General features: G+C 37.3%; 2 protein-coding genes across 2 annotated transcripts in view; one reads left to right on the forward strand and one right to left on the reverse strand.

Annotated features, from left to right (window-relative positions):
• CCDC85A (coiled-coil domain containing 85A) overlaps positions 1 to 12,869 on the forward strand; it is a 641,780-nt gene that overhangs the window by 165,794 nt on the left and 463,117 nt on the right. The window lies entirely within an intron of this gene.
• EFEMP1 (EGF-like fibulin extracellular matrix protein 1) overlaps positions 1 to 12,869 on the reverse strand; it is a 58,579-nt gene that overhangs the window by 880 nt on the left and 44,830 nt on the right. Inside the window, exons 6-10 of the mRNA XM_045788014.2 lie at positions 10,871 to 10,990; positions 9,772 to 9,891; positions 8,551 to 8,670; positions 4,582 to 4,705; positions 4,302 to 4,497 (exon numbers count right to left, since the gene is read on the reverse strand). Coding sequence (XP_045643970.1) covers positions 4,302 to 4,497; positions 4,582 to 4,705; positions 8,551 to 8,670; positions 9,772 to 9,891; positions 10,871 to 10,990 — 680 coding nt within the window. The remainder of the gene's footprint in view (positions 1 to 4,301; positions 4,498 to 4,581; positions 4,706 to 8,550; positions 8,671 to 9,771; positions 9,892 to 10,870; positions 10,991 to 12,869) is intronic.

Below are 12,869 nucleotides of genomic sequence, written 5' to 3' on the forward strand. Positions count from 1 at the left end.
CATTCCTCTCTGTTAATGTTTCTCTTCACTTTTACTGAGTAATACTAGCTTTTATAGAAACTGTAGTTCAGGTAAGAATGTGATAATTTTTGAACTGGTAAACAAAGTTATCATCTTTCACTTCTTAGCATCATGCATTTGTTTACATTTGACAAAAAGACATGTAAATAGTTAATTTCAATAGAACATAGCAAATGCTAAGATATATGAGGTTATGTAGGTTATGTATGAAGATACATAAAGGTGAAAAATATGGGGAAAAAGAGGAGGGAACTTGAAGCATTGAGGGGAGTCACCACAGATAATTGGAAGTTTTGCAAAGAAGTATATTCAGGAGAACTGGATGCAGTTTCATTTTGCTGAAGAATGTGATGGGTGCTGGAGAGGAGAGGAAGATGAGTTGGAGGGGCAGGTTAGTAGATGTGTGAATCTGAATGCCAGAGGAAAGCAGGGGTAGGGACAGTGGATTAGGATTTAGCAGTCACTTCAGTAGGTGGACAGTAAACCAAGGGAGTGAATGTATATGTGATAAGACTGGATGGATCTGGGAGAGGCCAATATTTAAGGAGTGGGCAGAAGAGAAGCTATTGAGGGAAGCTGAGAAGAAACAGATGATTAAGTGGGAAACAGATGCATGGCCAGCAGTATCCAATAGAGTAGTGAGGCTGAGGGAGACTGGAACTGAAAAATGCCCTCTGGAGTTAGCAGTATGGATGTCATTGGTGGCTTTTTTCAGAGCAACTTCAGTAGGGTAATGGGAAAAGAAGATAGAAGGGTGATAGGAAGTGAGAATGAAGAGACTGTGTTTATAGGCTCTGTTTTAAGAAACTTGGGTGGGAAGGGAGAGCAGAGAGAGGGCAACATCTACATGGAGGCAAGCTGAAGATGTAGGAGGCAGATGGGAGTTTGATGGAACAAGGTTCTAGAGGAGACGGAAAGAAGAATACAGGTGGTGAACTGGCCTTGATTGACAGAAGTTAAAACTTATCTTTGGAAAACTCAAGGGATAAGGTATGAAGGAGGACACATGAACCTAAATTTGTAGTGGGTGAATGGGAAGTTCAAGTAATTCATGTCCGTTGGCCTCAGTGGTTTCAGAAGAATAGGAAGTGCGTCACCTACTGAAAAAGAAGGGTCCAAACTGAAAGGATGTCCAGATTGAACTAACCTTCCTCTCTACACTGGCTCCTTCTTCCCTATCTTAATAAATGGCACCACCACCATTTACTGTTGCTCAAGACAGAAACTTATCTTTGGAAGTTATCTTTGGTGCTTCCTCTCCCTCCACCTCCCTATAGCAAATGACTCACCAAGTCATGTAGATCTTCCTATATCTTCATAAATCTGTCCACTGTTTTTGGACTCACTGCTACCACCATAGCACCCTATTCTCTTGAACTATTAACTGGTCTCTTCATTTCTATTCTTGCCCCACTCTGATCCAGGCTCTGCAGTGCAGCCATGCATCATTTTTTTAACATGAAAGTCTGACAGCATCTTCTCTACCTGAAACCTTAAAATGATCTGTAAGGCATTCTGTGGTCTAGGCCCTGCTCATCTCTCCAGGCTCCTCTCAAGCCACTCCACTGGCAGCACTTGGGAGTTTCAGACCAAATGGGCTGCTTTTTATTCCTTCTATTTGCTAGTCTTTAATTTTTAGTCTTCAGCTTAATTCCACTTCTTTCAGAGGCTTCTGAACACTCCTATCTTCTTACTGGTTGGTTTGGTAGGCACTCATGAGCACTTGCAACTCCCTATTATAACATTCAGCATACTTGTGAGCATTTGCTCAATGTCTTGACCATGAGCTCCACTGGGTCAGGAATTGGCTTGGTTTTATTCACTGTTGTGTCTCTAGGACCCAGAATGATGCTTGACCGTTGAAGGTAATAGTAATACCTCGAAGGCACTAGCTGAATTAATTCATTCATTTAAAAATATTTTTTGAGCACCTGTTAGGTGCTAAGTATATTCCTTGTGCTGAGTATAGAAGAGTGAACAGACAGGTAAAGTCTGCTCTCATTACACCCACACTGTAGATCACACACATAGACCAATGAATACTATGCAAAGTGGTGATAAGGGCTATGAAGAAAATAGGCTCAATAAGGCGTAGATACTGGGTGGCATGGATGGGGAGGATGGTATTCTACCTTCAATTTTATGTACTACTTCTTTATTGTATGTCTTCTTCTCTAAGGAAGAAGGTTTTCTCAGTACTCTCCCAAAAAGAATTAATGAAAATCCTATATTCTGCAGATCCTTCAAAGATCCGGTCCAGTATCCTGACCATAAAGAAACATTCTTTAACTGTTCCAGCCAACATTAATTCTTTGATGTCTTGGACCATGGAATTAAACAAAAAATTGTTCCCTCCCCCCATATATGTTAACTTTTGCCCCACGTAATATTTAAAGCTCTTTAAAATAAGAAAGTATGTATTACACACACCTGGCATGGGGCTGAGCATATAATAGGTGCTTAATTAAGGCCTGATTGATTCTTATGCATCAAATGCCCTCTACACAAGTGGATTTTCAGGAGAGAAATTTTGTAGGATTTAACTCAACTAATTCTTGAATTACATGATAAGAAATAATCTTAAAATGACTTTTTATTTCAAATAGTTTTTGTTTCAAATAACTTAATATTTAACTCTGGGATTAGCAAAATTGCCAATGTTTTATATCATTCATGGAAAAAAAAGATTTTATTTAAGAAAAACACTGTGAGAATTTATATTTGAAAATATCGAGTCGATAAATGCACTGATATGAATCATAAAACTTTTAAAGTGCTATGTTTATTGCAAGGAAAATAACATGCTGGAACTTTGCTTAACTGTTTGCTGATTATGCTAGAAATATTATTTTCTTAAATTATAGCTAAAAGTTCAAAGTGGAAAACTATTTTTAAAAAAGATTTTGAGATGAACCTATTTTATTGCCATGGGTACAAATAATGTTATTTGTTTGGGCTAAAATTATTAAATTGGTATTATCTGAACTGTGTGAAATTCATTTAGAGTGAGCTTCTTACAAATATCTAGTATATTTCAAATTTAAAGCATCAAATGTTAAAGTTTATTCTTAGCTATTAGAAAAAAAGAACAGTAATAAATTTGGGGTTGGATTTTTCTCTTCGGAAGTTGGTCATGAGAAATTAATCATTTCTAATTTACTGGCAAAGAATCAGAATCACATAATTCTGGAGTTGGAAGGGAACTTAATATATCAAAGAACGGGATAAACACGTAAACATTAAAAATCTGTAAACTTTACCACAAGGATGAATTTCCCAATTTACTTTTCATGTTCTTAAAATGAAATATTGACTTTAAAATTTGATTAAAATGAAGAGTGCCCTAAGGAGTTTTGAGAAAATTGTAACTGGATGAATAACATCCTTAGCGTGAAACAGTTACCGGAACCCTGCAAACTGCTTGGTGGGGTGCCATCATTTGCACATGAAGTGGTGAGCCGTATTTAAAATATGTCAGAATTTTCACCTAAAATGAACTTGCTGAGATTTTGCCTGGGGCCTGGAAGGCTGAGGCACTGGAGTCAGGGAGATCTGCTTGGAAGCCCTTGGAGGGATGAGGGGGTACTAAGAGTTAAGGAAGAGAGGCAGGGGTTTAAAGGTTTAAAGGAAGAGAGGCAGGGGTACAGGGAAGGAAAGATAACCATGAAGAAAGAAATGGCAGAATTCAGAGAAAGATTTCATATAGGCAATGAAAGAAATGGAAAACACAAAGGTGACCTCACATTGTCTGCCTAGAAGTTTGCAAGAAGGGTACAACTACTGGCACATTTGGTGCAGGGGGTTGGGGTCATTGCTCAAGGACTTCCAGGTTTCAGTTTTGGTGTGAATGTAAATTATCTTTTAACAACAAGGAATTTATGGTTTTTGAAAAGCTCTCCATGAATTATTTTTTCTATGTACAATTAAATAACTATCACTGATTTGTGGTATCTATTTGGACTGTGTGTGTATGTGTGCGTAGACTTGTGTTTTGCTGGTCACACACAACTCCATTAGAGTCTTCAACCTGGTATCTGAGTGACTTTAGAGAAGCTACTATATCTGAGTCTCACTGTTCTGTAAAAATGCAGATGAAATATTTAGTATCTATCTGACAGTGTTACCAAGAGGATTAAATGAGATAATGCACACAGGAAGACCTTACACAATGCTTCACATAAAAACTTAAATGTTAGCTTTTCTTCCAAGTGAATACTGCCAAACCACAGCAACCTTGCACCTCTCCCAACAGCTATGGCTGCCCTCAGGGTACTACTCACCCTTAGGTAGAACTCTCCATTTTCATTTCCAGATTTAATCCGAAAAGTATTGATGGTGTTGGCATAAATGGTTGTGGCCTGTATCTGGAAGATGTCTGATGGCACAGACCTATCGGATCGGATGCTCATGTACTTGTAGACTATAGACTGGGGAAGTTCTCGGCACACCGCATTTGCGACTGGGCAAACACATCGGCTGCAGAGGAAAACAAAAGTATTTTCCAGTTTAGTGTGGGAAGACCAGAAGGTTCTCACTTTCAAAGGCTCTGATTTTTCTTACTTCTCTGATGTTAGAACATAGGGATCTTGACAAGGATTTCGTGGGTAACAACGGAAGCCGCCATGATAATTCCAACACATTTCATCTTCCCGACATTCATTTGTGGTCTCACACTCATTTATATCTGTAAACGCAGAGGGTCAAAGAATTTACCCACCTAGGTAAATTGTGATAACACTTCATAGCTTCACTTCTTGTGCTGCACTTCCTCTGGACAGTGTAATCCACTTCCAGAGCATCAAGTCTCCACCCGCATCCCCTGCTTACCAAAACAACACCTCTAGGCTTTACCTCTCTTGGAAGCTCCTGAGTCAGTCAAATGCCCTCTCCATTGGTTCTGCTTGCTGCTTTCCCAGCCAGGAAGGCCCTCCACACCCCAACCATGAAAATCCCGTCTAACCAGCACACTTCAAGGCCAAATTGAGATGCCTCTTCCTTCCTGCAGCCTTCAAACCCTCTAGGCAGAATTTATTCTGCTTCTAATCTTCCAGTGCACTTATCCATCTCTTATTTAGTTCCATTTTATTTTATAATTAACTATTGCCGTATCTATATTCTTAACTAAATTACAATTTCCCCGAGGGCAAGAATTGGTGTCTTTCACTTTTATATAAGCATGGTCAATGGCTAACATTTGGCTTTGAATTTAACAGATGAACAATAGGTGCTTGATAAAAATATCATAAAATGACACATACTAATCTGTCTGGAATGACTCAGCTACATCTGTCCTCAATTAAATGCAATGAACTCAGGTCCTACTCAGTCTTGTGTCTAAAAGCACATTAAACTTAGCCCAGATCCCCATACAACCTGAATCTGTCTAGATCTGTTCCACCTTGGGTGGCATAGCTATTTAGAGACAGTGTGGAAGAAGAGGAATTAAAGAAAGGGCTGTGGTGAGAGGCAAGCCAGAAAAAGGCAGTGCAGAAAGCCAGAAGGGGAAAGAGTCCCAGAAAAAAGAGGACTGTAGAAAGGTCAGGCTGGACAAGGACTGATTTTGGATTTGGGAAATAGGAGCCTCCAGATGACATCTGAGAGAACACTTCCATTAGAGAGCCATTGTATTTACTACTAGAACAACAACAATGAAAATTATATTAGTATTCACATCCCTAGCTATGTCTACCTCCCTTTACATTTGAATAACGACTGAGATTTTATCCATTATAAGCCTTTTCTGAATCTTTCCACTTCATAACCAGATACTTTCATTCATTAACTTATTTATTCCATAAGTAATGTACTGAATCCCTGCTGCAAGCCAGGAATGGGCTAGTTGCTGGGGTTCAATCTGTTTTTCCTATCAGAATTCTCATACCCCATGTTCTTTTGAGGGGGGCCTTTATTGCTTTCTGCTTTGCATTATTGAAACCCTTCTATTAGCTTATAAACTTCTTTAGGGCAGAACTACAGTATCCATCTTTATATCCCTTTATTACCTAGCATTAATGGACTCAGGGGCACCTGGCTTTTAAGAAATATTAAAATGAATAGGTTGTTCTTCACAGAAATCATGTAGACATAGATGAGAACGATATTATCTCTACATGACATGGAGGAAAAACAAATAAGGGTTAAGTAAGTGGCTCAAGTTCATACAGGTAGTGACAGGCATCTTTCCACTGTAAGGTACTACATCCTCTAAATGAAAATAATTCCATGCCTTGTGTTTGGAGGAAAAAAAAATTCTTTTAGCTTCCAAACTGGCCAGAGCTATCTGGAACTCAAGAGGAGACTGGAAAAGTTTCCAAGAGTTTCCAAGAGTCAGTTTTACAAAGTGTCTTCTTTTGGACTGGCTATGGCTAAAGAAAGAATTTAGAAGAATTTAGATTTCTTCTCTTAGAAGAAATCATAATTGACTTGTTCTTTCAATATTCTTCACTTCTCTGAAAAATAAAGATGCTGTGAGCTACAAGGAAAACTAAGACCGGTCTGTTATATGGAAACCAAGAATGGCAAAAGGAAACTTTATGTAATAATTTCAGTTATTACTTCCATTAATTTAGAGTCTAGCATAATCAATATCTTAATCATTCTGGAATGTTTTTCAGGAATTATTAATAGTATTAAAATATTTGATGAATGTGTGTCTGTGTGTATGTATATCCTCTCTCTGTCTCTGTTTCTCTGTCTGTCTTCTTCTCTGTGGCCTCCCCCATCACACCCAAACACACACAGAGTTTTCATTTTTGCAAGGTTGTGGAAATGAGAACAGTTATTTCATCCTCAAAATAAGCCTTTTGGGTAAAAATAAGAATCCATACTCTTTCAGTTTTATTTTAGTCTATGGATGAGGCTTGGAAGAGATAATTTTAGTGGAGAAAACCATTTGCTTTGTATCTTAAAAGAATGTTAAGTCTCTCTCATAAAAAAATGTTTTGGCTTAACCAAACATTCTGGAGCTGCATATCTTCAATATATAACACTCATGAATCCTTTATTTGCAATTCCAGTACATTTTTCACCTTTAATTGTAACAGATATGTTTCCATATACATAGAGTAGAAAGGTAAGATTCCACTGTATGTTAATTTACTTCTGTCTTTTGCTGAGTACCAAATCCAATTTATGATCAAAAACAAATAGACATTTATTTGAAGGACTCCAGGGAAATTGGTTAAGATATCCCACTGGCTAACATTTTCCTCCATGTAATATTCATATTAAAAGTCTCAGGCTTCAGAAAATAAAATCATCGGAATGCAATGTTTTCCCACAATTAACATTAGAGTCTCTAGGAACCTGGAAAGGGATATAAAGGTGTTCATTGTGCAATGAATGGCATTCTGATTATGCCCATACTTAGTGGTTGGAGTCTAGTTGAATGATCATATGCATACTATAAAATTCCGGGTCCTGGGTGTTCCTCTGAGTTAATGTTCTCCTGTAAAATCATGATGTAGACTAGGAGACCCTAGTGTCTCCTTTCCTTGATTTTTTTCCGTTCTTAAAGGATTTTACTGGCCTTGTATGTCCTTTCTTAGTTCTGATTAAAGAGGACTCTCTAGGGCAGATTTGCTACTAGTCACTTACATTGCTAAATAAATTTTATGAAAACATCTTGGATTGTAAGGCTTTATAGTTTATAAATAATTTTTATGTATATTATCTCATTTCATGCTCACAAGTTCCTTTTCCAAATGAGAAAGCTGAGGCTTAGAGACATTTGATAATTTGTTCAAGATTATACAGATAGAAGGCAGTACAGCTAGGACTCAAACAAATTTTCTGTCTTCAAGTTCAGTCATTTTTTCCCACTCTTTCACTGCTTTATGTGAATGTAATTGTCTAAACTAGCTTTTCTAGGATTAACTATACTTTTGGTTTTATCTGAGCAGACTTTTCCCTGTTAAAGAAATTTGAAACTACATGTAGCACTGAAGGTGTGTAGGTATGAAGATCACCTGAATGTTTATTTTAAAACTGGACCCTAATATATTAGCTATTTTTGGATCAATAGTTTTTTTGCTGAAGAATTCAAGCACATTTTAATACACGTGAGGCTGATTTTCTCAGCACCTAAATTACTGCCCAATTCATAATCTTGGTGTTTTAGAGGATATGAGACTGGTTTGAGGTTTGCCTAACCCACATATTAAGTTTATTCTCTAGACTCAAATTCACAGTGAAATATTTTAATAATTGAATCTTTCTGGGCAGGTCATTAGAAGATGTATATCATAGAGATTATGTAGGTTATATAGAAGAGATAATCAATATTTTATTAAAATTATTTATGACTTAAGAAAGAAAAATAGTTACTTTAAGTTTTTAAAAAGTCAGTGTTAACTGAATAATTCCCTTTTTATGAGATGTGCATACTGCATGATGAGCAAGGGAAAAAAGAGCTCAGATTTTATTCAAAAGGGAAAAAATGAAAGTCTATGGTAGAGCATCCTGTAACTTTCTCCCTGCTTTTTCTGGTTAAAAATGAACACTTAACAGATATGAAAACAATAAACTTACCCTGACAGGTTCTACTTCTCACCACTTGGTATCCCTGGGGGCACATACATGAAAATTTCCCAGGTTCATTGACACATTGATACTGACACAGGTAGCTTGAGGTTCTGCATTCATCAATGTCTGTTGAATCAGACAAGAGCAGGGACACAGAGTTGAAAAACTTATAGGTCACTCCTTTGTATTATTTGTAAAGATAAGGTAAGAGGGTAAAAATACCACAAACTCTAAAACAGAAATATAATACTTTGAAAAAAACTCAAGGGAAAATTCTATAATATCAGCTCATTTCCTCTAGAAATTCACCAAAGAGTTTTGCTTACAATCAGTTTTACTCAATCATTGCTGAGAGTTTGGCAAATCTTGGACCTAACCATACCGACTGAGCAGACTGAATGAATTGGGAATTCAGAGGAAGAATGCTTTGCATTTCTCAATGGTAATGTCCTTACAGTTTGCTCAGAAAGGCAGAGGCAGCTGTCCAGAGCCAGCCCCTCTTGGTTTTGAACATAGTGGCATGATATGAGGCCTCTCTGGGTGGGGTGTGACCTTTGTGGCCCCAAGTAAAGCTGGGAGGAAGTCAGAGACATCAAGTGTCAATGGCATTCCCCTCAGGATGTCTTATGCCTTCCGAATTGCACAGTGGAACATGCACGGGCAATGGACTCTGAAGGTCATCCTTCCAATTAAATGGCCCTCTTTTTACTCATGTGGAAAGTGAAACTTATGAAATGTGTCCAAGTCACACAGTGGCAGGAGAAAGACTAGAGGACAGGTCTCTTGGTTTATATTCTAATGTTCTTGACACGTAATTAGCTCTCTTCAAATTTAAATGTGCATACCAGTCACCTGGGATTCTTGTTAAATGCATCATCTGACTCAGTAGGTCTGGTCTGGAGCCTGAGATCTGTATTTCTCCCAAATAGAGACAAAGAGGTGTCAACGCTGCTGGCCATCAGATCACTTTGAGAAGCAAGACACTAGAACACCCCTTCTAATTATTAGACGCAGCCTACATCTAATATTTTAGTTATTTTGTTCCTTCTCCTTTTTCTTGATAACATACTAAAAAGCCAATGTTATAATTGAACTTAATTAACTGGGTTTCAAAATAGAATTTCCATGGTGAAAAATTTGTTTTCATAAACAGGTACATAATTGGATAAAGCAACAGCAATTATACAGATTGAGCTGTTATTACAAATTATTTGGAAAGTATTTTACCTTCACAGTTGAGCCTGTCACTGCTCAGCTCGTATCCTTGATTGCACTGACAGATGAATGAACCAAGAATGTTGTAGCATTGCTGAGCACATTGATTGCTAGCATCACATTCATTTATATCTGAAAGGAAACATTATATATATTTATATATCTATGTCTTAAAACATATCCTTGCTGTTTTGTACCAGTGCCATCTAATGATAAGTGAATGATTCCCGGGTTGGATTCTTTGCCCTGCAGAAGCTCACTGGAGAGCATCCATTCAGGTTTCATATTTGTTGGAATAACTTCAAACGTTTATCATGCACTTCTTTTAGAAAAACCAGAATATTTCTTTCTGGGAATGACAGTTAGTTTTGTGTTTGATGAATCTTTCCAAAAGAATTTAATGATTCTAATAAATATACATTCCAGTATCTATTTTCTTTTATTGTTGTTCAGATGCAAAGTGCCAAGTCTATAAATAATTGATATAAGACATTCATACTGATACCGTCTCTCAGCATGCTGTGGTGAAGATTTATCTGTGCTATTTATTACTTTTTAAATGGGTTCTGTTAAATTCCATTACAATTATAACATAAGCCGTTGAGACCCATAGAGAGTTTTGCAATGCTCTAAGGCACTGAAAATATTGTGAAAAGGCATTTTTCCTGTACTAGATTCTTTCCATGTCATGCCAATCTTAAAATTGTGTGCCGTGACACTGCATTCTGAAAGGGGAGAAGAAGCATGTAAAAATCAGATGCACTTTCAGTGGAAAATTTATGTACTTGAACTTACAGTAACCCATTGGCACCTTCATCATTTATATCACACACTGTTGACTAATTGGTGTGTGTATATCAATTGATCTGTAGTTTTTTATATTTTTGATACACCCACAGAGAAGAACAAAAACCAAGGTTAACAAAGTTTTCCATTCACATCTTGATGTGTTTTAAGAAACAGATTGGTTATTGTCTTTTCAGCTCTATTCAGGGAAGATAATGGAAACCAGTTCACTCAAGAGCACAGAAAACCAGAAATACTGCAACATACCCTGACATTTGTTTTGGAGACAGAAACCAGTCAGTATGGCAGTTCCCCCAAATCTTACCTACGCAGGTATAGTTGTTTGCAGCCAGCTGAAACCCAGGACTGCACTGGCAATAAAATGATCCTGGTGTGTTCACGCATCTTTGGTGGCAATATGGAGGGATGGCGCATTCATCTATGTCTGGGTTATCAGGCACACAAAGAGAACCACGTTATTGACTATCCATAGCTGTTAGCTCTATATTTCTCAGCAGAACATTATCTAGAAAACCTAGCTGGAGAAAAATCTCATTTTAAAAGTAATTCTCTCTCTTTTTAAATTAGGGTTTATTTTTTAAAAATATACTTTGGTTTGCATTCTGCAGTTGAGTGAGATGTTAAAAATAAGATTTCATAAAGCTGGTTGAGTGGGTTGAGATTTAAAGAGAGAAAAGCAATGAAGACTATTTCACATATATATGAGAATATATTTGTTAGTTCTGGGATCTAGAAGATTATCTGTATTGACAGAAGTAAAAAAGGATTATGGAAGAATAGACTGATGTAGCATAAAACTAAGAGAAAGGAGGCGTGGTCTGCCGCTCAGCTGGTGACATTGGCCAAGTCACATAAATGTTTGGTATCTTGGTTTTTCCTTTTGTTAAATGTGGATAGTAATGCTTTCTATGTGTATCCTATGAATTTTCTGTGAGAATCAAATGAAAGAGCACTGTGGAAGGAGTAGGATGCTAAACAAATGACCTCTTGGGAGCGCCCTCTGACACTCTGATGAAGTGTTCCAGGCTGTGTTCCTCTCAGATAAATATTTCCAACTATAGGACGGTCAGTTGAGAACTTGTGGAGTAGGATTAACATCTTAGAGGCATAATAAAATTTCATGAACTCTACACTTTATGACAACTCTAACACGGTGTGTGTAATTTAAAATAACAATTGTGCATGTACAATGTTAAGACTGTAGTGACACTACCTTATGGTAAAAAATGAAAACAAAACAATACTTTACGCTGAGTTCCTCTAACTAAAACTGTGGGAGGTGGTATGCTCAAGTGGCCTCAGAATAACCTGAGATGAATCTTTGTTCTGGCGATTACTAGCATGGTCTTAACCTCTCAGAGCTTCCATTTCCTCTTCTGTAAGTGATAATATAGCAATGTGGTACACTTGTTGGAAGGATAACATGAAAGTATATAGGCAAAGTTCTTCACAAAAAACAGGTAAAAATAAATGGCAGCTATTATTAATAGGCTACAAAATATATTTGGTTTCACTTGAATATGGAAATAAATGGTAATGACATGGTCATGGCTTTCCACCTCATTTATTGAGGGGTCTGCTCAAGTGTCATCTCAGGGAGGTCATCTCTGTCCATCCATATAAAATGGCTTCTTCTGTCCTCTTTTCCTGCTTTGTAGCCATTTTTCTTTTTTTGTAGCCATTGACACTCCTTCACATTGTATTATGTGTTTATTTGCTTCTTATCTGTCTCCCTCACTATAATGCATGGCAGATAAGACCTGTCTCCTCTTCAGGTGAAGGTAGAATATTTTTGTGTCTGTTCACTGCTGTGTACTTAATACCTGGAACAGGGTATGGCATAGTAGTGCTCGATAAATATTAGTCAAATGAATGTAAACTTTATGCTAATTAAGAGCAATTTTAGCGTAGTTCTTCCTTGTACCCAGTATTATAGCCAGGTGCCAGTGTTGACAGCTGATTTGTATAAATGGTCCCTTCTAATAGCTCCATGAGGGACATGATTCCGTAAAATGTGTTTGTTTACCATGAAGGCCCAGCACTTAGAACAGTCTCTGATACACAGTCAGCCCTCAGTAAATACTTGATGAATAAATGATTCATGTCTTCTCAACCAGTGAACATCCATTGAGTCATTGTTATTTGTAAGCACTGTGTTTGGCACTTCAGTTTTATAATGATGATAATAAATACGTACAGTATACCCTGTCTAGCATGGAAGAAAGGCATGAAAACACATTATTGCATGGAATGGTAAGATCAACAGTAGAAAGCTATACAAGGGACAGAAAGAACACCATTCC

Source organism: Ursus americanus, chromosome 7 (assembly GCF_024610735.1).
Source record: "Ursus americanus isolate L20-20 chromosome 7, mUrsAme1.1.p, whole genome shotgun sequence".
Classification (NCBI taxonomy): Eukaryota; Metazoa; Chordata; class Mammalia; order Carnivora; family Ursidae; genus Ursus; species Ursus americanus.